Genomic DNA, 26,562 nt, shown 5'->3' with positions numbered 1-26,562 from the left:
CGGTCATAACTTGGCTAGCTCTGCTGCCTCTTCAATCTCAGCCCACCCATTGGTTGAGAAGGAAACAAACGTTACTGTTTTGGGTGAAAAGTACCGTTTTGTTTTAAAAGCAGACGGTGTATGTTTATATCCTTGGAAGTCTTTAAAGCAGAAAAGCATTACAACTCATATGTCAGCAAAACACGTGTTTCGTGTGTCGATGGACGTTTAAGAAAAAGATGGTAACGTTGTTTTTCACGGTTGTTCCCCTCCATTGAAACGACGTGATGGAGAAAGAAATGTCTGCGGAGTGCAGCACTGATGTTCTGGTTAGTTTCGGGGAGTCGCTGCACATTTACACAGGACTTTTAACAGTGTCCACAGTGTGTGGAGGGCTGTCGGGAATATTGGCTGCTGCTCTTCTGTATGTCTTCTGCCTGAAGCCTTTGCTGTTGACAAGACAAGTAAGCAAACTAAATGCAGAATTTTACCAATGAACAAACCTGTCTTTGTTAATTATTATTTGAGGTGCCCATATTTTCATGTATGGTCCCTATTATAGGGTTATAATGCAAGGCGGCTGCTTGAACCTGAAGATGGAGAATTGGACAACAACCAAAGTGACCGTGTCAGCAACAGCAGAAAGGAGGCTCCAAGTGGCACCGACAATGACAAAGTATTAATCATTTAAACGTTGAATTGAGACGTGTTGTTGCTTCACATAGGTGGATGTGCTTGTTACATAGAATCTCTTATAGTATGTTGTCAAAACCTGGAAATGCAAACCAAGAGATGCTTCTGTTATCCAGGGTTGCCTTGTTAATTTCCCACTTGACCATAACATGTGTGTACTTTGTTTCCAGGCGAAGAAGCAGGCACCTGTTAACAGTGATGTGGCTGCATTTGCCTCCAGAGCAAAGGTGGTTTATCCTATCAACCAAAAATACAGAGTAAGTCATCGTAACATAGCATCATACATGTTAAGCACAACAGCAGAAAAATACTGACAGACGTCCCTGTTTTTTTAGTGTATTTCTTTTGTTTTTATCAAGCATAAATACTTGAATATTTTTCAGTTTAACTTTATTTTATTTAAATTCAACATTTAGATTTTTCAGCATAAAAAGGCGAGTTTAGCAACATTTTACACAAAGTGCTGTTAGATTCAAGTGGATCAATAACAGCGTATAGTTAATAGTGAGGTTTATGAGATGTTGTAATCAGTTGGTTTATGATTGCACCTCACTGTATTTAAATTGTCCTGAACACCTACTGTAATTACACTCATATCTTACCTGCAACCTTACACTTGTTCTGCCAGCCATTAGCAGACGGAGCATCCAATCCATCACTCCATGAGCACTCCAAGCTGCCAGCCGTGCCAAATGAGCAGTCATCCTTCTCCTCAGACGGAGAGTCTCTTAGCCAGGAGCAGGACAACGATGGCAGCAGTCAGTTTATCTCTTCCTCGCTTGTCCCTAAAAGCCTGCAGAACCAGAGCTTCACCAGAGTCTCTCACTACCCCCACACGCTGACTAAACCAGGGTATGATCCAGTAGTCTAAATGTTCAGCCAAAACCAAACACCTTAACCTTAGACACAATATGCCCGACCATAGTTTGTTGGTAGTAACATTTCTCTTTGATCTGTAGTTTTGAAGGTCGGATTAGTCTTTACTGTTTGGCGCTACAGGATATACAACACTATTGCTCCCAGACTCAAGAAGAAAAATACCAGGTGAGGTTTTGTAATTTTTAGTTTTGTATTTAAATACTTACAGATTATGTTCCTAACGCCTGTTCAAGTTAAATAAAAGTTATTTGCTTTCAACTATTGCTTGCTGGAAAAACAGATTTTCCTACAGATGGTCAAAATGATATTCAGCAGCCATTTTCCAAAAGACCAAAAAGAAGCTGACTTCTCCAAGAATATTCTACAAACGCAAGAAAAGGTAAGGAAAGGTGTCTGTTACCAGCAAATAGATTTTTCCACTCCTCACATGTACTTTGTTCTTTCTTTATGCAATCTGTACATGCATAATATATTCTGGTTGCTGTTCTGACTCACTGTATACAGAAATACAAACTTTTGTGTTTTATACCTTAAAAATGTCACATGTCATTTTAGGAATTGAATGCACTGAAGAAACAATTACTAACAGGTCACACTGTCCGTGAGGAAAATGCAGATGATCCCTGTACTTTGGAGGAGATAGAGAGAACTCAGAAAGATCTTATTGAACGCAGCCTTCAAGTGGTAACAGTCGAGAGAGATACATTTTTTAACTTTTATACTGTAACTAATAATATTTGACCTGATTTACTCACACTCTGATTGCAAAGGGAAACCTTATGTCCATGTTTCCTTGCAGGCTAAGCATTTCAGCAAACAAGTGGAGGACTTGTGTCAGCATCTGCTGGGAAAAAACAGCATTTTCTCTCCAGATGAAGCCCAGGAGGCGATCAATTCACTTGTCCAGACTCTTCTGTTTGTAGAGAACCACCTGATGAACTCTCAAGACGCTGAGCTAAAGGTAAGATACTACATGATATTCTTTGGAATGGCATTCATTCTGTTGTTAATTATTTTTGCTGCCCTGTGAGGAACCAGATATCCATAAAGAAAAAAAAAATGAACATATTCTCTACCACATCTTTTAGAGGATCCAGCAGAAGTTGTTGTGGTGGGAGGAGCTGACGGGGCTCCTTCAGTCCCAACCTGCCTTGCTCTGGCAGGAGGTGTGGCTGAGGCAGGGGTTGATAGCAACAACACTAGAGCAGCTGACAAGCGATGACATATTGACCTTTAGCCAAATGGAAAAGATTCTCTCAGAGATACAGGCAACTCTGGCTGAAGGCCTCCAGCGGTGCACTCAAGGTAAGATGAGTGAAGTGAAAATAGTTCCAGTTTCATGAAAGTAGATTTACTGCAATGAGGTGATGTCAAAGGGCAGTTGACAAAAACATATTGGTATTTTGTTGAAAGCTTTTTGTGGGTTTAAAGGGAATCTAGTGAAGGAGTTGTGCTAATACTTCTCTACTGTGTGTAAGATTCTTGTAGCAGGAAGAAATGGATCATGTCCAGCCTACTTTTCAGACTTAAATGACGTCATCTTTTAAAATAGACCGTTGTCTGGGAGTCTTCCTCTACCTCTTGAATAAGGCCAGGTGCTTTGAGGACAGACCAAAATATCATACATATATCATGCTACTGCATCCCAGACACTGATGCAAAATCTTGACACTTATCACAGTTTGTTGCTGCAGAATTACTGTGTAATAATAGCTGTGATGGTCAAAATCATTTAAGTCATAAGGCATGGTTCTTAATCTTTTGTCCCATTTATATTTTAAAATGTAATGATTTTCTCACGTGGATAGAACCCCCCCCCCCTTCTCACCCAAGTGCACGTGCTGATTGAAAGTGAGAAAAAGCTTTTAACTGTGATTTTTTTTAAATTATAACATTAAGGTGTATAATAATATGTTTTTTGCCTTAGAATCCTAGACACAGATTCTTTCCAGACATGACCTTTGCTCTCACACTGAACAGCTTTAGAGCAAGAGTCAAACAGTCCCTTGTTTGCTACTTTTACAAAAAAGATAAAATAAAAATCATAGAAATACATTTTTATACTGAGGCATTTGGTTACCTTTGCAAACTGATACTATTTTGAAAATGCTCAACTAGTCAAGCAACCCAAAAGTTGATTGATCGTGTTTCAGAGTGCAAAAGAAAGACAAACGAGCTGGTAAATGAGAAGTGCAGCAGACTGGAGTCCAAGAGGAAGAAACTTTTGAGGAGCCTGACCAAGGAGAAGAGCCGTACCCAAGAACTAAGACACAACCACACAGACCTGCAGCAGCTCACCAAGGTCAGGAAATGTCAGATCAAAGATTACTGCTGTGTATTAATGTGTTTAATGAGCACACAGACATAAAACCTTCATGGTTCATAACATCTTTGTTAACATAAAACTAATACTCTTAGCTTTACTGTACAAGTTATCACATATATTGAAGAAAAGATAGACAACGAAGGCTCCATCATTTTATTCTTGATCTACTGATATGTCACCTTTCCCACAGGTGCACCAGGAGCAGCTGCTGAAACACAGGCAGCAGATCTCTGACTTTGAGCTGCAGCAGGACAACCGGCTGACTGAGGCCCTCTGTGACCACTGGAAGGTAAAGGGCTTAATGATACTACTGTAAATCCTGTATTCTGTGTGCACACGTTTGCCTTTGTATTTCCGTTATATTGCCGTGTGTTTTGTCCTTTTAGAAGCTCCGTACCTCCTGGTCAAAAAAGCTTGGAGAGCTAGCAAAGGGCATTTTTCTCATCTCTGTCCCTGCTCAGTCAGAGCTCTCTGTTGAGCGCTGTGTGGAGCTGTGGTCAAATCTGGAGGAGGAGCTAGTTGCACAGCTGCAGCAGTCAGAGTGCACTTCCAAACTGCAATTGGAGGACATAAGGGCTCAGCTGGATAAGGATGGACAGGTAGACATCACGTGGCACATGAAATTCATACAGCCTCTTTTGTTAGTTCTTAAGGTGTTAGACTACTAAAAGACTTTGACTGAGCCTCTTTTTGCATAGGTGTGGAGTGAGGAGATGGCTCTGGTTCAGGCCTGTCTCAAACATCTGAGTGAACAACAGATGAAGATCTTACAAGACATGTTAGCCAAACAGAGCTACACACTCAATTGGTGAGCTTGGAAAATATACTGTTTGTAAAAAGTATTCCTGACATTTGAGTTTGGGATACATTCACTAACTCTGCACTAACAACTGATTTACATCACTATAGTGTGACCACAATAATATCAGGTTTCATTTCCTTTTCAACAAATAAACTTCACAGGTAAAGACACACAATCTGAAAGATGAGACACCCCAGAAAGAAAGACATCACATTTAATCCACACATCAAACAGACAAGCTCAACCTCAGTATTTCTGTATCTCTTTGAGTTAAATGACATTTTTTTCACTGTAAACTGTAAGTAAGTACACATTATGTCACCCAATTCTATTTTACTGCAACTGAAACTTCACCATCAGAGTAATCATTCAGTGTATGTCAATGCAATTGCAATTTCCTTGTTGATTTCACTGTCCATCTGTCTAATAAAAAAGTACAAGGAAGACAGTAATTATTATGAGTGTCTTTGAAATAATGCCATATTCTTTATTTTTTAGCCAAGTAGCAAGGTTGATAGAGAGGAAACATGAGCACCTGTTGGTGATGGTGCAGAGGCATTTTGTGGTCAGGCACTTCAGTCTTCACATGCTAAAGGAGATGAGGCTGTCCAAGCTGAAGGCACTCTCTCAGACTGATTTCAGAGCTGAGCTAATGGAAGATCCCATTAAAAGCCAGACCTGTGTCAGTTCAACTCTTAAGGTGGGATAAATGTGTTTAAATATTAATATATTCTTTGAAGCACTTCAAAACAAAAACCGAGTTTCAAGCCATGGAAAAAGGTGTCAAGCTGAAGTTGACAGCAGATTGATGTAATCCCCTGCCAACCACAGAACAGCAGTGTCAGCCTAGCAGAGAGACATCTGGGTCCAGAGAGTCAGCTGGTGGGCCACAGCTTCCAGCAGGAGTTCCTGTCTGAACTGGAAACAGGGACAGAGCTTCTTCAGAGTCACGCACAGCTGGTGCTGGGCAACGCGATCGGCCACACAATCCAACAGCTGATGGAGACCACACACACGGATTCACAGAGCTCTCTGAAACAGTGCGACAGCTTCAAGGTGAGCTTTAAGTTGTTGCTTGTTGAGGATCATTCCATGAATCTCTGAAGATGAATAACCTCTCTTTTGCTCTATGTATGTTTGTCAACCACATTTCCTTCCGTTAGCACCACCTGATAGAGGCTGCCTCAGAAAGTGTGTATGTAACCAAAGATTCTCTCACTGCAATCGTCCAAAGCTACCATTCCCAACTACAGGACATAATCAAACAATTACAGCAGGATCAATCAAATGTACATCAGGGTGAGATGACAAACACAATGAACATGCACATCTGTATGAGCTCTGACATTGACTGTATACCAGCTTTGACCCTACTCCTTCCCTAGATGGATTGCATTAAATTCATGCTACATTCACAGTATTCTGTTAAGTCAAATATCTAAAATACTTCAGTTTTGTTAGACTTGGTGCACAACCAGATTAATAGGGGTTTGCAATTTCTGTAATTGCAGTTTTGAGCAGATACAATGCAAGTCACAAATACTTCTATTCACATTCTAAGTGAATGTTACTCTTGTCACCCTTTCTTTTAGTGGTGAATGAGGAAGAAGAGAACAGCAGTCAGCTCCACAAATCCTTGCTGAGAGAGTTGGCGAACTGGGGCAAGAAATCCACCTCTGCTGAGTTTCAACAAAGGTACAGGTGCTCATCACACTGCTTGTCTGCACTTCATTGTCCTGTCATTCTTCATTCAATATTCATTTGGTTAATTTCCTATTCTTTTCTTTTCTTCTCATTCAGGGTTGAACACCAAAAAAGGAAGGCTTTGGAGCAGTGTGAGCTAGAACAGGAAAAGATATATGAGGAACTGAGGCTGAAGAGAATAGTACAGGACCAGACCATGGAAAAGATCAAAGCACAGCTGCTGGTTAGTATGTTTCATGTCCGTACCCTCCTGCTAGATTTTAAATGTCTTGCTTACTTGTATTCTGTAAACTCTTCGATGCTGTGGCCATCAGGACGCTGAAGAAAGCTTTATAACCAAGCTAGCAGCCTTGGCCCGGATTTCCCTCCACAGTCCAGACTTAGTTCCCAGCGAGGAGGAGGACAACACAGGTAAATATGTAACTAGAAAAAAAAAGACTTATTCTCCCATTCCTATGTATCTGTCCTTCATGATGTCACATTTCAACAGGTACTGAGAGTGCTAATATACTGGATCTGCTTTCCCGGAACCCAGCTTTGGATCCAGCCTTGAATCCTTCACTGACTCCAACATATGTAACTCCAGTGGTGAAGTCAAAACCAAAGAAGAGAGAACAAGACTCTCATCACAGCTGATATCTAATCTACAGAAACCCTAAACTGACATGCATCCATACATTTAGTTTGCTTTATTTTCCTGTGAAAATGAGTTATTGGCGGTCGTTTTCTCAAGCTCTCAAATTAATCAAAAATAATTTTGCTCTCGTTATCTCAAGAAAGCAACAATTGTTTTCCTGTGATAATGACGATAATAACGAACGACATACAGGAATATTTAATGTCCTTGTTTCAAAAGAACAAAGCTTGTTAATATGCTGGTTACTGTGATAGGCCTTTGCTCATAGCTGCCAGATAAGTAAGATGAGATCTCAAGAAAACAACCAGAAGTGATTGATCACATGAAAACAGTACAGAGTACATAAATGTATGGGTGCCTGTAGGGTTTCCATTCTTAACACAGTAACATTTACACATTTCTGTAGCTGTGCCCTGTAAAAAATGATTTTTATTGTAAGTGCCTCACTAAGTAACTACACTGCTTCTCTGTATCAATATTGTGGTTAGGAAAGTAGTGCAGGCTTGTTTTTATGAAGCAATAAGGAACCTTCCCTAATTTCTCTGTAAATGGTCTGTCCTCTATAAGTTTAGATGTGTGCTTGAAGTGTCAATATTTCCTTTTCCCTCAATTATATTTGTGTACATGTCATGAACAAGCAATATATGGCTCTATAAAGATAATGAAGCAGAATACCTTCTGAGAGATTTATTCAACTGTTCTTTCTTTTTTTTATCGGGTATATAGATACAGGCCTTCCAGTAATTCAGTCCTATACCTACCATACACCCACATAGCTTTTCATACAGCGGCTCATTCACTGCATTGATTCCTGAGCACACAAGATGATGGATGTGCTGCTTTGTGGGTTGTCAGGTGTATTAGAGATGTCCATTGTGATTCTAGCAGAGTGCTGCTACTCAGCGATGAAAGCTCTGCCCCTCTCCTGCCCTAATGGGGTTTTAAGTACAAGCCTTTATGGATGGTAATGCAGAGTAATGGTGAAAAGTCTGGGAGGGCTGCAGTCTGGCCGACAGATCCGTGTGTAGGTAGCAATCTAGCAGGCAATTTACCCTCGACCTTATGGTTTACTGTCAGTTTGGAGTTTCAGGAGTGTCAATTAGCAAACATCAATTTTTAATATGGACTGTAGCCCTGTGCTCAATTTGCACACATAACCAATTATCGCTGTGGTACCTTCAGAAAATATGCCCTTGCACCTGACCACTCACACACTGGGATGTCCTGCCAAGAGAGTGTGTCTACTGTTATGTTTCAATCTAATATGTGGGTGTACTGTTGACTTTGAATGTGTCGCTGATCTATAGTGAGGGGAAACCGTTTGGATGTTTTTAGGTCCCCTAGGGGACAGCAAGGACTTGTGGGAAGATGACCTGATTTCTAATTTTCTCTTCTCCTGCCTGTGCTGAGGGCTAGTCGCTGCTACAAACAGAGAAACCCATGAAAGGAGTGTGTCAGTACAGTATGAGTAGCCCCGGATCTATCTGGAATATGGCCTCGCTATTTGCATTACTGGATTTAATTTGACATTCTTTCATGGACGCTGGCGTGTTTGTGATAGTCCATCAATAGATTCAGGTAAGTGAAAACCCCATCACCAATCTCACTTAGAGCATTATCTTTAGTGAAACGTTAACAACACAAATAGCATTTCCAACTCTGACTTTCATTGGTGTTGTCAAGGCTGTTAAACACAGCAGGGTACTCGCAGTTGCACCTTATTATTATTGCAATGTCCTTTTGCGTCATATCTTTTTTTTTTAAACATGCCTGGAATAAAACAACACAATGCATGTTTGCAAATTCATCGAAACATCCAGCGGTTTTTGTTTTTTTCAGTATAGTTGCGAGTATGCCTCCAAGCAGATAATAAATGACAGGATTAATTGAGGTAAAATGTGCGCAGTATGACAGCGTCATCAGATCAGATGGTCGGTTATTTTAGGGCCCAAGAATAAGGTCGCTTTGCAGACTTTCACTCAAAGGGCTTTTTCCATCCTAGATGGCAAAGTCTGGGCTACTTCGATCATTGTCAGAAATTCTACCAATGTAGTCTTTGCTGACTAGGTCATAGTATTTGATACTGTATGTTTTAAGTTGAACTTTTATCACCTAGAAAATGGATAACATTTGAACTACTATTATGATTCTACTTCTGTTAGTGACAATGAATAAACTAACATTATTCAGGTATATAGTAAGAGAACATTGTATATGATTTAAGAGAATGAACAAATATAAGACAACATATTAAAACATAATTTTTGATATGTTCTGTAAAAATAAACATTTTGTAAACTAAGTCATATTATTTAGAGGTGTTATGGCTTAACCGATGTGACTCAAATTTCACCCATGATCTTATTTTAATTTTGTAACATTTCCTTTGTTTCCATTATATCGTTTGTGGATTTTTGTTTGAGACATTTAAGACACTTTGAACTAGCTTTATGTAAGTAATTGCTGACTAACTTGCAGGTGTGCAGCCATGGCTAACCTGCAGCAGGAATACCCCGGGGTCCTTCTGGGCATCCTGGAGGAACTGGCCAATATGCGTCAATGGCTGACATTTCAGGATCTCTGTCGCATGGTCAGCACTCGTTTTGACCTGGAACACCTTTTTGAGCTTAGGAGTTTACTGTTTGCAGCTGCCAGCCGGGACCCTTGTTTCCCAGCTACTCTCTTTAGAGACAGGGTTTCCACCAGAGGCCAGGGGCTTTCACCTATAGGGGTCGCTGCTGACATTGTAACTATCTTCAATCTTATTCAGATGACGGGTGGGGCTCCAGATGAAAGCCAACCAATGAGAGCACACATGGTTCTCCCAGTCGACCAATCCCCAGGCCCCAGTCTGCCAGGAATCTATCAGCTGAACATTGCTGGTCTAGAACGAGCACGAGCCCTCTCTGACTCAAGTGACAGGCCTATTGACCAGCACCTGCTGTTTCCAAGACCTAAGTACTCGGCCCGCAAGCGAGGAAGTCTTCCCCCAGATCCTATTTCCCTTGTGTCTCCTCCTCCAATCAGGGCTAGGGCTGTGTCTTTTGACTTGCCTCATACCACACTTCTGTACCCTAGTGGTCAATTCCCTAACGAGGGGATGAAAAATATCTACCTGCCTCTGGAGACGGACAGCGAGTCAAGTGGAGATTCTGCACAAATGGAGGTGTTTGAAGTCGAACAGAGTTCAACTGTTGACCAGAAGAGAAACGTTTTCAAGAAGGACTTCCACAACCAACCCCCTCTGATACCCCAGGTGACCGTTAGCAGTGAGTCTCCAAGTCCCAATACAGTGAAAGGATTTGACAATCGCAGCTTTGAAATGATTCCCAATCCTTACCCATCACCATCACCAACACCAATCCAACAAACACCAGAGCAGCGGGCTAAACATGAGAGCCTTGACGACCTACAGGACTCAACTTACTTCGGACCAGGGTCTATCCCAGAATGGTCCCCTCGTCACCTTCAGCCACCCAAGACTAAGAAGCCCCTCTGGAGCAACAAGAGTCACAGTCTAGAGGACCGGATAGGCTCCAGCATTGGAATGGGGTTGGAATCCAAAGGGGCACAACTTCCAAGGCGATCAACCCCAGCTATTAGCAATTTGAGGGGGTTATCAATGGGTGAGACTATAGATAGTGGATTTTTAAGTGGATTCGAAGGAGTCAGGGCTAAAGGAACCCAGACAGACCCACCAGACACCCGGCGCCTTCGTAGCCTGGTCCATGCAGATCGCCTATCCTTCATGACCTCCTTAGATGACCCAGAATTTTGTGAGGATGACATCAGTGTCATCTTTCGCTTCTTAGATGATATAAGCATGTGTGGTTCCACGGGGGTTCTACATCCCAGCGAGGGCTCAGCAGGTGTTAATCAGGACACTCCTGAGGCAAGACGAGGACGTCTCGGTCAACTCCAAAGGCTTTTCCACTCACTAGAAAGCAGCGATGATGGGCTCAAGGCAAGTGTCTGTAAACTGCTGCTCCGTATGAGCCAGATAGAGAGACAACTAGATTCGCTGAATGATGTAAAGGCTGAAATCTCCCAGGTGCTATCAGCTCTGCAGCGACTGGATGACAAGATTCAACAGCCACTCAGTGGTGGCGGACAGAGCACTGGTGGGCGATGGTTGGAGCCTCTCAGCGGTGTCTCATCTTTTATGAGCCACCCTCTAACCCCCTCTGACTCGTCAGAGCCTCAGCCTCTATCTGCTTCAGGGCATCTATTTCCAGCGACCAGCACTAGTAGTCTGGAATGGAGCAGATGCTACACTCCTGGGGAACAAACAGAAAGCAGCAAGGTTCAGGTTGATTCAAAGGGTAGGAAGGAAGGGAAGAAGGATGCATCATCTCGGCGTACCTCAAAAACCCAGCTTGAGGAGAAAAGTGTGACTGAATCCAAACAGCTGAATGTTTCGAACTCTGCAAGAGACTGGACAGTTTCATTCTCAAAAAGCAAAGATGGAAAATCATCACATGGGCAGGTAAGGTCGTTAAACTATGTAAGCCGTTAAACTATGTTTATTTTCTTGAATAACAAATTTGACCATACCATTTGCATGTCTAAAGTAAATTACTTGCATGGAGTGAATATCTATGCTGTGCAACCTCAAGTTTCATAGCCACCCTGTGGTCTGATGTATAGACATATTCATTATGTGGTTAACAAGCTATCCAGACCACTTTGTGATGTATTGGAGAAACCTTTATAGTAAACACTGTCTGATCAGGGCTACAAAGAAACATTGCCATTATGTTAAATTCATTTGTGGTGATTTTTTTTGGTAAAACAATATTGACAGCCTTGCCTGAATTTGACAACATTTTAAAGTTTGAAATAGGAGTCTTTATTTGCACATCATATGTAAAATCTTTTGGGTTTTTTTGCATTTTCCTTCTAGATAGATCAATCAGGTAGCACAGCAAACCTAATCTCCAAAAAGTCCTCCAACCTGGTGGAACAAGTATTTAATTCATCCCTGTTCCGCCAAAAAGACAGCAGTCTTACAGGTGGGCTTACTTCTGGGAAGATTATAGATCCCAGATTGGCTGAGGGGAGGGGAAGGCCCATATGGACTGTAGACGACAGAGAGGCACGAATCTCCCCTTTGGACTTACAGGTAAGATTGCTTTACTTTGAAAAGGGTTACATACCTTAAAAACATTTACGGCAATCATTTTTAGATTCCTATCATATCTCTTCCAATGTCTGTGGTATTAGCCTATAAATGGTTAATTTATTTCTGCATATTTAAATGTTTATGAATACATAATGCGGACTCCAGAAAAGTTGTGGTAATATAATACGCTATGTCATTAAATACCATCACCACAAATTAATAATGCAAAACAAAAATCATATATGTCGTAAAATGTTCCTCAGGGCCAGGAGTCTTTGAACCCCAACAACATGGAGTTCTGGATGGATGACATCTATACTCCAGGCTACGATGGTCTACTCAGACGTAAAGAGGCTGACCTCCGCCGGGCTAAATACTGCAAGTTGATTGCACTCATTGCCGTTGCAGTGGTCATTATTCTCATAATTGTAATTCCTATTTGTAGCATGGCGACATGAACACCCTGACAGAGAGCCCAGTTTCTCTTCTGTTTTAGTTTTATTCTGTGAATTATTTATGATCAGCAGCTATGTGCTGTACCCTGGAGCTTGCACAATTTTCTCTAGTAATGAGTAGATGAGAAAGCTTGACACTGGGCCACTGAAAACTGAATGTCAGAAAACTGGAAGATTCAAACGCTAACCCCCTTGCTGAGTCACGCCTTCATGAAGTTGCATCAAATTGTAAGTAACATCCAATGCAAAGTTTTCTTTCCAATATACTGTCCTTTTTTCATGTTTTTTCCTTATTCATTTTATGTGGTGGAAATGTAATTAATTTATAAATGACCTCTGAGAAGACATGCTGTTACTAGTAATACTGAGCCAATGCACAAGTATCCTTTTTATTTATTTTTCAGTTTGTCTGCTGTTTTCTGAGAATCACCAATCTATCAAATCTTTTTAAATAAGCTTGACTGACTTCTGGCTGTTCCCTTGAGAACACTGCAGGGCGTTTTCACTTCAATATAAGAAGTTCGTTTTGTCAGATCACTGTTTTACATAAGCATTTTTAATAGCAATGATTTCTGTCAACAGGATACATTCTAGGTTATTTTAGTTTGAATGTTCTCGTACTTCCTTTAAGCAACCATGCATTCTACTCAAGCATGCTTATGTCAATAAAAAAATATTTTTATATAGTACCTTCCCATTTTTCAACTGAAAAATATAAACTGTTATATGCACTCATCAATGTGTTTGGCTGGAGTGTTTACTAAGTGTCAGGTTTCCAAAAATGTAGGATAGATATCCTGTTGTTGTTGAGGCAGTCAAAGAAAGATGGAGCCTTTTCCAGTAAACACTCTCTGGGAAGGATATTCCACTTGTAATTTCATTGATGGGATGTTTGGAGTGCACCTATGCACATTATCTTTGCACTACACTTACTTTGCTAGAGCTTTCTCACATACCTACAGACCCACTTAGCACCATGAGATTCATCTAGCATCTTTTCACAGTGGATGAAAGTAGTTTTGCCAATGGTGTGACATTCCATTTTGTAAAAACGCCCTGTTAACTCAGGAGATATTATATTTAGATCGACTTTTGGTGCCAGACTGTAAAATACACAGGGGGGTTGACACAAAAACATGGACGTTTTAAAAAAAACAACAAAGAAATGCAACACAATGTTTCTTTAATGAACACTAAATCTGTTCTCCTTGTAATCTTTATCGTTTGTTAAGACTACGTCAGGAAGGTGTTAGATTAACATGTAGAGGATATGATGCAGTGTTCAAGGTGTATAACAGTGTCACCACAATAACAGACACTTCTCTATACTTAGTATGGAATACAATACAATCCATACTTTTATATCTTATAGCCCCTGAAGTCCCAAAAAGTTGAAATACCCTAGGTAATTTGTAAGTAAAACACCAAAGTATACAAAAACTATGCATATCCACGAGAAAAACTTCATCTGAATGCTTGTTTTTATTTTTTATATTTCCAGAGTCTAAAAGTTAACTTTGCTATGTGTGCACAAATATGCACAGGATGTATAGAGGCTGTACTCTGCTTCAATGCATCCTCCTAAGTAGACATCTATCTGCCAAGTCTTCCCCATGAGGCTGTTTGTGGATCCATTACCTTTCCAATGGTGCCACTGAGGAGGCCAAACATTGTAGTCAGCGAATTTGTGTGAGCTTCCTCTCAAACTTTGGTGCATTAGAGCCTCTTGATTCTTTTTACACTTGAAATTCATTTGTAAAAGTTGTTGTTTTTTGTTTTAATTAATGCACCTTTAAGACAAACACCCTTAAATCTGTGAAGTCATTCAGGTAAACACCATGTCTTAAATAGTCTTGTATATGAATGGAAACGTGCTGATGTGTTACTTTTGTGCAATGCTTTAAATGAATGTCAGGGATATGTGTTAATTAAGGTTGCCTGTCTGAATAAACTTGGCAAAGTGGTATTGTGCCTTTTACACTATTTTGTCCTGTCTGAAAAAAACAACAAAGTCAAACCTTATTGTTCTATGTTATAACAGATATAAAAAAATATGACTAAAAATTGTCTCCTTAAATCACCCTGTTTTACAGATTAATTATTCCCTATTACTTCTTAATTACTCGGTTGATGCCAGATTGCACTTCCAGGGATCACTAATGGTCCACTCAGTTTAAGAAAGGGAAGAGAGTGATCAGTATAAACAAAGTACAAATCTGACATTTTAATGACCTGGAAATGGAGGAGATATACATATAGAGATGAATAATTGATAAAGGCAGAGATTGCCTATGGACTGACAGATCCTATTATCTCAAATCAGCGTTAAAGGACTTTCAGCATTCATAACCCACGCATGTTCTGAAAAGAAATGTAATGCTGAGATATAATGAAAATGCTGCAAAAAATATGAAAGCACAGACAAATCAGTGACTGCCAACTGCTTGGTTGTTTAAAAACATCCAATGGTGGACTTATACAGTTCTTAAATTGTTTTAATTAGTGTAATGTGTGTCTGTGTTGTACTCATTGAATGGTACAATGTAGACCTGCTGCTGCACCCAGATATGCCATCCATGGTTGATAAATGATGCTGATCTGCTTCCCATGTGCGATGACAACAACCAAAGGCTGTATGTTTTAAAGGATTTTATGATATTACACTAAATTTAATTGATTAGACTTGTAGAGGTGGTTGCCAGATGCTAACAGGGCCCTAACTCATCTTAAGCATGAACATCAGTCTATTTGACTGATTATTGTATTAAAATAGAAATGTAAATGTGCTGTAAATATTACACATACAATATTATTTTAGAGAGTTGCCTTCTCGTGAATTACTTTGAGACACTTCCAACCCCTAAGTGACCTCATGGTGCCCTTTGAAGCATGTTCTGGGAACAAGAGGAAACTTCTGGCTATAAGCACCTGTAGTTACAACCCTGGACCTGTGGGGGACGATAAAGCGCTCTCACTTCCTCCGCGGCAACTCACGAGGAAGAAAATCGGCGCTGTTTTTAAACTTTGAAGAAGAATGTGCAAACTTTATCGGGCAGGTGTGGCTCTTGTGCTGGGCTCGGAACAAACATTTAACATCTGTTTTTAACATTGGACAAAGTTATATTATTTCAAGTTAACCCAGGTACGTACGAAAACCAACCTAGGTTGTTTAAGTTCTTGTATCGTAGTTGTTTGTTTAATGGTGCTTTCCTGACGGTTTAGCGTAACGTTACAGACATGAAACATAATGTGTCTCACCTTAATGCTCATACAACGTTGACATACCAATCTTACAAATAACATGAACTAGCGTTAACCAAACACCAAATTATCTTTTCTAACCTAACTAATGTGTTATCAGCACTAGCTAACAGGAAGACACGATGGAGACGTCTGTAGTGAACCTGTTCAACCAGTTCCAGGGCCTCAGAGCCCAAGTGGACGGTCTGAATGAGAGCATCGAACCACGTAAGTTATTTACACACTTTCCGTGTGTGTGTGTGTGTGTGTGTGTGTGTGTGTGTGTGTGTGTGTGTGTGTGTGTGTGTGTGTGTGTGTGTTGGATTTTGGCTAGAGACTCAATGAGTGTAGGGTCTGTGCTATAGCTGGAAATGGTGAAAGAACTAGTACTATGGAAATGGTGCAGCATATAACACAACAGGGGGCTCACTTAGCTTTTGGGGTGCAGTAAAAATCCACCCAGACCAGGGATGGGCAACTTTGGTCACAGCAAGGGCCACATTCATTCAATTCTCACTGCTAGGGGGTCAAATTGTAGGATACAAAAATGATTATAGTCAATTATGTCTCAATTTGAACTCAACATATACCAGTGATCAAATATTATTATGGACATATTTCTGGTTTTCATGATTTCATGGCAGATTTCGTTATGTTTTCTTCATGTTTCCATTTAATTGATATGTAAAAATTGACCTGAGTGCCACATTGAGGGTTGATGGGGGCCACATGTGGCCTCTGGGCCGCCAGTTGCCCACCCCTGACCCAGACAATGTTATTCATTTACATTTCAAATAATGGGAACGCACTGTCAATGATTGATTTGCATAATTATCACTTCAATCTGAAGCAATTATGAAGGCGCAATACACACATCCATCACACTACAAAGGAAATACCAGAATCCCCCCCCCCTTCTGTTTTTCTTACACAGAGTACCTACAGATGGCTGTGAACTTTGAGGAGTGCCGTAAGAAGTGGCTGAGGGTAGGTGATGAGCTGGTTTCCTGTAAGGAGGTGCTGGCTAAAGCAGAGACTGAGAAAGGAGCCTTGGAGGTTAAACTCAAGCATGCTCGCAACCAGGTGGATGTGGAAATTCGCCGGCGGCAGAAAGCTGAGGCTGTCCATGAGAAGCTGGTTGGTGCAACACTACTTGTAAATCTCACATGCACATGTTTATGTTCGCAGTGAGAAAAAAAAGTGATTCTTCAAAGTATGCCTTCAACCACTTTGACTGTTCATTATGACAAAATAATGAATTTTCCCGCATCTGTCTGTGTTGGTGTCTCTGTCATCCTGCTGGGTCTTGTATGAAACAGGAACGTCAGCTGCAGTTGATCCGGGATATGCTAATATCAGAAAACAACGGCAGTGTCCACCTCAGTGAAGAGCAGCGCTCTGCTCTGGCCTTTCTCAGTGCCCACTCCCAGGCAGCACAGGCTGCTAAAGGCAACCTCAACACCAGTCGAAGGTGAGATCCTCCATGATTGACATTCAAACAACTGGAGGTGCATTGTTATTATTGTTTTATTTTCCCCTGAAGAGTACAGTTGAGAGAGTAATATTGATTTTCAAACCACAGTCCCTCATGCTTTCTTGAGCTTTCACTTGTAAGAATGTAGTACTTTGAATATTGTAATAAGCTTTCTGCTATTAACTGTATGGAGAAGCAGCACAAACACTGTACCCTGGAGGGAATTAATTTATTAGGAAAAAAAATCTTATAGATTATATAAGTCTGTAGAGGACAATGTAAACCATGGACATAATACATTTTTCAGACTAACAGGTTAAATTCTGACTTACATTTTTTACAGGTTAACTATCATTGATGAATCAGCTTCTTTGCTGTCTGACATCAGCTTTGATCAAACAGATGACTCACTGGTATGATGACCCCCCTTTTTTTATATTAAGAATTGTAGCGGACAACTGTCATTGAGGTACTATTGTTTAACTCTGTTATGTTCCTGTAGGACTGGGATTCCTCTGCGATGAGGACTGTGAGGTTGCGAAAACGGCAGAAAAGAGTGAGTCTTTGGATTTTATAACTTGTTTTTTGTAAAGGTAGTTATTGCTTCGATGTCTTTTCATCCATCTTTGTCTTGCTGTTTGTAGTTTGTATAAGAAAGTGTTTTTTTTAAATGATGTACATTTGAATCCACAGCGATCGTCCAGAAAACTCCATGATGTTCCTCCAATGGCTGTGAAGAAACCTCGCTCCACTGGGCGCAAGTCAGAGAGGGTAATGCTGACCTCTGCAGATGAATGTGCTATATAACACTCAGCTTTGTATGATCATTTCTCTTTTTCAAAGAAGTGGAAACATTTCTATGAAGAGACAAATAATCGTAGAAACTAAACCAGTTCAAGAGTTCATTAGTTTTGTTAAAAAGGTCCTGAAATATATTTTTTATAATGATTTAGATGAATGAGTCCATAGTGGCCAAAACCACGATCACTGTGCCTGTTAATGGAGGAACTGTGGAGACCGTCTCCACCATTGAAACTGTGCCCTACTGGACACGCAGCAGGAAGAGTGGTGAGAATTTGTTGATCTACTATTCTGATCCTCATACAGAAGAGAACGTATAATTGACTGTATATCTGTCAACCCAATTTTGGGATTTAATCACTATGTGATTGTGTCTACAGCCGCTCCAGCATGGGCTGACACTACCACTACTGACCAGTCTGAGACCGCCAGTGAGGCTCCCAGCATGCCTGTCTCCATTTTCCCAGCCAAACACCGAACCCCCAGAGCTAACAGAGGAGGAAAGAAACACCAGTTCAGTGCCAAAACAGTAAGTTTTGTTTGTGCATGTTTTTTTTGTTTTTTTTCAGAATTAGATTCGATATCTTCCTCCACCAATGCTTCAAGTCAAATCCCCTTGATAAAGTGCTGCTGCTTAAAGTTTGTACTTACCATGGCCACTGTTTCCTCTTTCACAAAGGTGATTAAGTCTGAGTTCTGTGCACCCTGTGGGAGAAGAACAAAGTTTGGCAAGATGGTCCTCCGCTGCCAGGATTGTAGGGTTGTGACCCACCCAGAGTGTCGTGACCGCTGCCCCCTGCCCTGTAATCCTACAGCTGTTAGCACTCCCCTAAAGAACTCAGAGGTATATGTTTCTGCATGCTTAATGTTGCATTTAGAATTTTAAAATTGCTATAATTATCACAACGTTTCTGTTATCTGCATTTTAATTGATGTATTTTATTTGCAGAGCACCTTGGCTGACTTTGCTCCAGTCACCTCTCCAAAGATCCCGCCTCTGCTTATCTACTGTATAAAGGAAATTGAACACAGAGGCCTACATGAGGTAAGGCTGTCTTCATTTAAGTCCTTGTTTACCTGTAACCTCCATGTTACACTATCATCATTTCCCCTTGAGCCACTACAGTAGATAATTTCTCTCTAATTAGTTATCTCATTCAGTGGTACGAGTATCACAGGCAGCCAGACAATAAGAGCTGCTGTCTTTTATCTCTTACCCCAGGTTGGCCTTTACAGAGTCTCTGGCCACGAGCGCTTGGTGAGGGAGCTGAAGGAGAAGCTGATTAGAGGAAAGACTCTGCCTCCGCTTCACAAAGTAGAAGATATCAATGTCGTTACCGGTGTCCTCAAAGACTTCCTCAGAAAGCTTCCTGAGCCCCTGCTCACCTTCCACCTCAACAAAGCTTTCATGGAGGCAGCTGGTGGGTTTCTGAGACATGTGCAGGCACACTAAAATACTTTAAAAGAGAAAATATACATGAAATAAATCAAAGTAAATTAATTTTGGAACCTACATGACTGTTAAAGAGTTGTTTTTAAAATGTTTTTGTAGAAATCCAGGATGAGGGCAACAGTCTCGCTCAGTTGTATCAGACCATCAGTGAGCTGCCTCAACCCAACCGGGACACTCTGGCCTGCCTGATGATCCATCTGCAGAAGTAACTTTCTTTAATTTTCAACATGGGCTAAGACACCTTTTCTTTTATCCTGTCCTTACTTCCATTTGCCCTTATTACCCTTTAATCACTTGACCGGGGTGATATATTACAACAGTGAGCAGCCATGTTTAACCTCCTACAGCTCTAAAGTGGAGATACTTTCATGGGACTGTAGGGAAATCTTGCCACCCTCTCTTTTTCAGAGTCTCCCAGAGTGTGGCTACTAAGATGGATGTGACCAACCTGGCCCGAGTGTTTGGGCCTACTCTTGTAGGGCATGCTGTTCCTGACCCAGAGCCTATGACCATCCTGCATGATACAAACAGACAACCAAGGGTAAAGCAACCGAGATTCAAGAATAACTCTGACTATACAGCCATACATTTTGTCAAATGTTTATTTTGGTACAAGACTTTTGCATGCTTCTTATTTATCTTAAGATCTGGAATATAAGTTACACCAGTATAGTATAGGGTGTTGGCCCAGGGGGGAAAAGGGTTTAAACTATCATCCTGCATGATGATTTTCATTCAGTGTAGCAAGTCCCCAACGTGCAGTTTCTGGTACCATCTGCTTTTACAATGTGCAGTTTGAAAATCAATCAATACAGTACTCAACAAGGTTTATTTACTTTACTGTATGCCACAGGTTTCTGTCAATGCATGATTATGTCCTAATGGCAGAGAAAAGCTGTTAAATGTGGTGCCAACCGCCTGGTCTCCATTTCTTTGTGCCCCAGCACGGTTAGCGCATCAACTGTTTGCAACTCACAAAGAATTGGGCCCAATTTTCAGGTAGAGTGCGGATGGTGGCGGCTGCACTCGCTGTCATGATGGCGCATGTCTCAGATTTTGTACTTGGGTCAAACTTAAAGGACACGGCTAACTTTATAGGGGCGTCGTGCACACCAGATTTGAAGATCAGTGTTTCAGTTCTATGGAATGATTCTGTGCACACTTTAATGATTTCTCTGATTTCTCTCTAGGTTATAGAGCGCCTGCTCAGTATGCCGGCACACTTCTGGGGCCAGTTCGCTTATCCAGATAATGCGGGCGTTGGAAATGATCACCACTCTGCAACTCCAGACCACAAAGGTAAATCACTGACAGGCTAATACGAAGAAGAATAGTTTATCCAAATGAAACAGGATGAGATTAAGCTCACATGTTCCATTTAATTAAAACGGTTCATAAATAGTCCAAGTGATATAACGGATAAAAGAATAAATGTTGTTTAGTCTTTATGAATATGTTCTCAGCATCTTTGGTTAAAATGTGTTATAAACTGAGGATGTATGGATCTGCATTGAATGTGTAGTGAGCATATTGGGACCAGTGACCACTCCAGAGCACCAGATGATGTCCAAAACACCGTCCTCCAGCTCGCTCTCCCAGCGCATGATGCACACACTCTCCAGCACCACCATGTAAGTTTACTCAAACACACACTCTTTTAAATGCCGTGAGAAGGTTTTCGAATCAGGTAAACAAGATGGAACACCTGAGGGTTTATCAAGGTTGTGTTTTATAATTATGTAAAGGCTAATGGTTGAGTACTATCATGTCTGACTTGAGGCTGCCTGCTATAATTTCTCTTTTTTAAATTTACATTATAAAAAGACGGACCATTTAGTTCTTAACAGTAAATGACACATGCATTTTAATTCAATGAGAAATGTTCATCATGAAGGTAAGTTTTACTTGCTGGTATGGAACCTTGTGTAGGAAATATTTTGTGATGTGATTTACCACGTGTCATGTGTTAATAGCCTGACACCCAGATATCAGGTCAGAATCAGTTCTGTTTTCTGCAAAAGGATCAAACACATGCTCAGTGTTTGTGGGTCATGATGCAGCTTGAACTTAACTACCCCAGGCTTGTGAACGGGAGTCTAAAGATTTGAACTTTGGCAGCTTTGAGCATCTGCCATTGTTTCACAAACCAAGATACATTTGAACTTTTTAACCTATTATCTCTCTCTTCAAAGTTCTTATGCCTGTATTGTCTGGTAAAATAACTCTTAATGAGATAAAAACTTCTACTGTTTGCACCCAAACCCCCAACGCCCCCTCCACCCACCCCACCCCACCCCACCCTACCCTTTTAGATTTGGAAGCAAGAGCAAAGCAACAGCTGCCTCTAATCGCCAGGGCCACTTCTTCGCGTCTCCACAGCTGAAGTAATGGCAAAAGGACGGGTGAAAGCCATCTTGTGCTTTTTGGTCACTAAAAACAAAAACTGCAAATATATATATTCACATAATCATGTTAGACTAACTCTCTGTTGAACTTTTTGATTACTGAGTTTTTGATGGAAGACTTTCTAACCAGGTTTTTTTCTTATTGAAGATTCCTGCATGAATATTTCAGTTTTTATATCCTTGATTACTAATGATTTATTATTGACCTAACCTGCTGTGACATGTGGGGGATTGTAACAGGTTTAAAGGCTTTAATCACAAACAACCATCCTAAACATTTTAAAGGATCAGTATCTGCTTTGTGTCAAACTCTTGGGTTTGATGTTTGAAGACACTATGAATGAATTGGACCATCTTTAAACCTTTGGTTGTTACCTCAGTGCTGGTAGTGTTTGAACACTTTGACGTACACTGATGCAATAGCGTTGGTTTCCTTGTTGTTGTCCAGAAACTTTTGTTTTCATGATTTAACATTTTATTTTATGTTTTTATTTTGTGTGCTGCTGTATAAGAATCATGCAGAATTAACTGGTTTAACAATATTGCATGTAAACACTGACACTGAATGGGATTAATGTTGCATTTTGCACTTGCACTGTAACAATCGGAGAGAATGTGTTTTCTACTTGGGAGTACTCGCCACTAGAGGCTGCTTTTGCACCACTTTTGAAGTGCCAGCCTTGAACAATGATGATAAACTACAGTACACGATACGCCCAACTGGTCAGTATAACTGACAGTCATTACATTCTCCTAGATGAACTGCTCATTGGAAATACTGTAAGGTGTTCCTGTGAGATATATCAATCACATTTTCTCCCTCCCAAGCCAAAGATTACATCGGTTTTAATCTTTAAAAAAAAAAAAAAAAGAACCTGGAGTGTAACCTCCTACAGTTCTTAAATCTACATATTTGAGAGTTGATTTGCATGCACGCTTATGTTTCTGAGTATTTGTATCCACTCCAATTTTCTTGTACAGTTACATCACCCTTTATGCAAAACAAATGGCGCTCTTTCTGGGGTGATTTCCTCTCTCTGCTGCTCTCTCGTTGTCACCACTTATTAGCTCCAGATTGTAGCGTGATGATGACAAGTCTAAGTTATTAAGAAGAGAAATAATCACGTTGACAAACTGATTTCACTCTCTCATTAAACCAAATATAGCTTAAAGTTTGGCTGTAAATGAAGAAACAAGGCTGTAGTATGATATTGTTTTTATACATTCTTGTACATTTATTCTATTATTGTATTTGATTTTTCTGACAAAATATTTTCTAACTGATGTCTGATTACTTTCACCCAATATTTTGTGGACTAAATGTAAATGCTCATTCCTTTGTCTTAGCTTGAATACAATCATAATGGTCCATGGCTGAGCTGGAAATAAAACATCAAAAGACTGGTGCTTTTGTCTCAGTGGGTGTTTTTTCATGCATTTAAAATGCAGAAGGGGCAAAGCCCCCCCCCCCTACACACACACACACACACACACACACACACTTCCATTAAAAATCCCTTCTACACCTGAACTGGATTAGAGTTACCCTTTTTAATTGAGTATGTTATTAATGCCTCATTCAGGCATCCTAAACCTTCATTCATGTCCAGCACTCTTCATCTTCTTTTTTTTTTTCTGGTATAAATTGAACGTTTGCCCGTCATTATTTAAGATCTTGAGTGAAAGAGCAAAAGCAAAGTGCGGATTGTTCCAAAGCTTATGTTGGATTGTATAATTTATTTATTTTATTTAACCAGGAAAAAGTCTCATTTGAGATTAAAAATCTCTTTTACAAGAGCGTCCTGGCCAAAACAGGCAGCAGCACAATTACAGGGTTTCAGACATAAAACACTTAACAACAATGTACAGAAATACAGGAATCACAAAAAGAACCGTTCATCAGAATCTGTCATAAGTCATCAGCAACACAGAGATCAAAAAGGGCAATACAAGTTAGCTAAAACATCTACAGTCAGATGTTTCTGCCTCCAGATCATTAAGACAACCTTTAAAAACATTCAAGGAAACCAGCTCCCCAAGATTTAAAGTATCTTGTGACCGATTCCAATAATAATGCACTTTAGCTCATTGTTCTAATAGTCATTACAGCTATTTCCATAATCTATTGGGCTGGGTGGACAGGCGACGAGGTTTAACATTATTATGAATTAATAGCAGGGGTGACTGTAGAATGTATAGTTATTCCATTAACAGTTGCTGTGGAGAGATCTAAACCAGCCTGAACCCATTGACATACATTTTTATATGGCCTCATTCAACACAGCTTCAGCTACACGTGAAGCCCTTTGAGACCCAGACCCAGCTGTTTGGGGGAGAAATGAAAATATGGTGCAGAATTCATCCAAAAAGGGTTTTCTAGCTTCCTTCTTGCTCTCACACAAAGAGCTTCAGATATCTGCAGAGGAGACCCCCACTTCTGGGGAAAAAAAAAACGTTTGAATTTCAAATCAACATTAATAGTTCATTATCCTGAAATAAGGTCTCCTGTGTGTCGATCTGTCCTCTCATCGGGGGATTGTGTGTTTGTTTTTTGCTGTACAGTGCAGTGTACGCTTGCCGGCAGCAGACATCAAACAGCTGGCTGTGTACAGTGTGTCTCTGTAGCTCCATATACCAGCATGCCCCAGTGTGCAGTGATGGAGCTCCAGTCTGCTGTGGGACCAATGAGGGCCAAATGAGTAACTAGTCCAATTAAGAGCTCTTAAATAAATTACAATGTAAGCTGGTGAACACACAACAACAACGGTACTATTTAAAATCTCTATTTAACAACGAGCTGCAGGCTGTGACGCCAAAGGAACCAACCTTCCCCCCCCCCAAACCCTGGAAGCTGAACACAATCAATCCATCATTCAATTCATGTTTAGCTGTTGCTGTTGCTGACTGATTGCAAGTAGTCTATACATGTCAAACCGTTGCTGTGTATGCAGTAGGTGTCTGGTATTGCTGTAGGCCAATAATGTCAATGCCTCTGACATGTTCACTCAATAACTGCCAGTCAAATCCTGCCATCTGATCAAGTGTCTAATCAATATGTTTGTTATAGTAAGAAGTCGTGTTAACCACTAGACAAATGGCCCCTGCTGGACTAGTCTTTGTCTAGCTTTGATTAAACACTTCTTTTACAAGTTGTGTCTTTCTGATCGAGTTTCATTTGCTATGTTATGCTTTCAGCCGGACGATTCAATGGTGGATTAGGCTAGTCATTCATCCCCATGTAGATTTTCTTTTGAAATCACATAAAACTGGGCAAAGGAAAAGGAGCAGTTTGTCAGGTTTAGAGAGCAAAAGTGTAATCCGTGCAGATTTATTTATTTTTAAAAACACGGAGCAGGACCAATACAGTTCCTTCCTTTTGCAGGCTAAGCATGTGCTCCTCCAGATTTCTTTCTGACACTGTTCTCAGTGAATTATGAGACAGATTGTGTGATCAATATGCTTTCCATTTTTGGGTGAATTAAAACACGACACTGAAATACCAAACTACGTTATAACAGCCGTGAAAAACAAGACAAGAGTCATTGTCCAATCTACACCCACATAACGCCGGCAAGTTTTTTTTTTTTTTAGTTTTTTTTTTTTTTATACCGAAAATGATTGTCTGGCTTGTTGGCTTTGAGTGCTCTTGCTTTTGTTATCTCTTCCTTTTTGCTTCATCTCCCCTTCCTTCGATTTTTTTTTTCTTCTCCCTTCTCCGCCCCTTCTTTGAATCGCACCTGCCGTCTTAGCTGGCTACCGTGCCGTGGTCGATACCTTGTTACCACAGAGAAATCAATTATCTCGACCAAGCAGCAGGGGAAAAGAGGCAATAATGAAAGAATGCTCCTCCTTTCCAGACGATAGCCGTGGTCATTAAATATGAATTTAACATTGGCTGAGGAGATTTATGAAGCGAGTTGTGTGCCCTGAGTTCACGCTCTCTTTACAGCTTCAGTCTCAAGTCTGGTTACAGGTGTAAATGAAGTAGATAACAGGTTGTCAGGCCGATGGTGTAATGTGTCCTATAGCTTAAGCAGGGACTTGATCATTTAAGCCACTGTCATGTGGAGGAATCTGAAACAGAAACAGGACTAGGGTTGGAAATACAAGTACAAGATGAATATCGTCTTCTTTGTCCATGTGATACACCTTTCAGCTGACATGAGGGCTGATAAAATACAAATAATGGTTTGTCAGCTGTACATTTAGTGTGTACTGTTCAATAGCTATATGAGATGCCACCACATTCATAGACAGCACAGGTTCTCTTCAGTTTGATATCTGAGCGCCACCCACTCAGCTGACGCCTGCACGGCAGTGACGGCTGACAAGTCGGTGGGCATGCCAACCCTACCTGACCTGTTCATGTCTGTAATGAGCCATTCTGATGACTTGTCTGACAGCTGCTGCTCGAGGTAGGAGAAAGCCCCACATACGTTCAGTAACAAGCAACAAACAGCCTTGGAAAAGAAAAGGGGAAAAAAATGCAAACACAAGAGGGTAAGAGAGGGAGGAGGAGACAGAGAAATGTGTAATTCAGGCTTGCTCTTAAGGCAGCAATGAATTCGGTTTTAATGGGGCACCACAAGCAC

At 40.6% G+C, this 26,562-nt stretch overlaps 3 protein-coding genes across 3 annotated transcripts; all 3 read left to right on the top strand.

Moving 5' to 3' along the window:
* The first annotated feature begins 19 nt into the window (after window positions 1–19).
* Window positions 20–7,715, top strand: LOC109994560 (evC complex member EVC). Its single transcript, XM_020647962.3, has 20 exons — window positions 20–443; window positions 542–655; window positions 843–929; window positions 1,301–1,524; window positions 1,632–1,716; window positions 1,832–1,930; window positions 2,107–2,235; window positions 2,351–2,512; window positions 2,640–2,856; window positions 3,705–3,853; window positions 4,068–4,166; window positions 4,264–4,476; window positions 4,576–4,685; window positions 5,178–5,379; window positions 5,511–5,735; window positions 5,843–5,978; window positions 6,272–6,374; window positions 6,480–6,606; window positions 6,698–6,794; window positions 6,874–7,715. Exons 1-20 carry the CDS (start codon window positions 267–269, stop codon window positions 7,017–7,019), a joined length of 2,901 nt encoding a protein of 966 aa, XP_020503618.2. The 5' UTR covers window positions 20–266; the 3' UTR covers window positions 7,020–7,715.
* Window positions 7,716–8,245: 530 nt separating this feature from the next.
* LOC109994544 (major intrinsically disordered Notch2-binding receptor 1-like) lies at window positions 8,246–15,450 on the top strand. Its single transcript, XM_020647925.2, has 4 exons — window positions 8,246–8,598; window positions 9,499–11,506; window positions 11,924–12,142; window positions 12,406–15,450. The coding sequence occupies exons 2-4, from the start codon at window positions 9,509–9,511 to the stop codon at window positions 12,598–12,600; spliced, it is 2,412 nt and encodes an 803-aa protein (XP_020503581.1). The 5' UTR covers window positions 8,246–8,598; window positions 9,499–9,508; the 3' UTR covers window positions 12,601–15,450.
* Window positions 15,451–15,587: 137 nt separating this feature from the next.
* LOC109994558 (rac GTPase-activating protein 1-like) lies at window positions 15,588–23,377 on the top strand. Its single transcript, XM_020647960.3, has 17 exons — window positions 15,588–15,739; window positions 15,959–16,065; window positions 16,772–16,974; window positions 17,157–17,308; window positions 17,655–17,724; window positions 17,814–17,867; window positions 18,005–18,082; window positions 18,265–18,379; window positions 18,493–18,641; window positions 18,792–18,956; window positions 19,062–19,157; window positions 19,335–19,533; window positions 19,665–19,770; window positions 19,974–20,106; window positions 20,756–20,864; window positions 21,088–21,196; window positions 21,878–23,377. The coding sequence occupies exons 2-17, from the start codon at window positions 15,981–15,983 to the stop codon at window positions 21,951–21,953; spliced, it is 1,899 nt and encodes a 632-aa protein (XP_020503616.2). The 5' UTR covers window positions 15,588–15,739; window positions 15,959–15,980; the 3' UTR covers window positions 21,954–23,377.
* The last annotated feature ends 3,185 nt before the right edge of the window (window positions 23,378–26,562 follow it).

Source organism: Labrus bergylta, chromosome 5, assembly GCF_963930695.1.
Source record: "Labrus bergylta chromosome 5, fLabBer1.1, whole genome shotgun sequence".
Taxonomy (NCBI): Eukaryota; Metazoa; Chordata; class Actinopteri; order Labriformes; family Labridae; genus Labrus; species Labrus bergylta.
Note: the sequence above shows the minus strand (reverse complement) of the source record. Positions and strands in the feature narration are given on the sequence as shown.

What these genes read in the sequence shown, in the direction of transcription:
- LOC109994560 (XM_020647962.3), top strand. Translation starts at nt 267, where the DNA reads ATGGAGAAAGAAATGTCTGCGGAGTGCAGCACTGATGTTCTGGTTAGT. An exon ending in CTTTGCTGTTGACAAGACAA is followed by an intron (nt 444 to 541) that starts GTAAGCAAACTA and finishes TCCCTATTATAG; the next exon opens with GGTTATAATGCAAGGCGGCT. An exon ending in GTGTCAGTTCAACTCTTAAG is followed by an intron (nt 5,380 to 5,510) that starts GTGGGATAAATG and finishes TGCCAACCACAG; the next exon opens with AACAGCAGTGTCAGCCTAGC.
- LOC109994544 (XM_020647925.2), top strand. Translation starts at nt 9,509, where the DNA reads ATGGCTAACCTGCAGCAGGAATACCCCGGGGTCCTTCTGGGCATCCTG. An exon ending in GAAAATCATCACATGGGCAG is followed by an intron (nt 11,507 to 11,923) that starts GTAAGGTCGTTA and finishes TTTTCCTTCTAG; the next exon opens with ATAGATCAATCAGGTAGCAC. An exon ending in TCTCCCCTTTGGACTTACAG is followed by an intron (nt 12,143 to 12,405) that starts GTAAGATTGCTT and finishes AATGTTCCTCAG; the next exon opens with GGCCAGGAGTCTTTGAACCC.
- LOC109994558 (XM_020647960.3), top strand. Translation starts at nt 15,981, where the DNA reads ATGGAGACGTCTGTAGTGAACCTGTTCAACCAGTTCCAGGGCCTCAGA. An exon ending in GAATGAGAGCATCGAACCAC is followed by an intron (nt 16,066 to 16,771) that starts GTAAGTTATTTA and finishes TTTCTTACACAG; the next exon opens with AGTACCTACAGATGGCTGTG. An exon ending in ATCAAACAGATGACTCACTG is followed by an intron (nt 17,725 to 17,813) that starts GTATGATGACCC and finishes ATGTTCCTGTAG; the next exon opens with GACTGGGATTCCTCTGCGAT.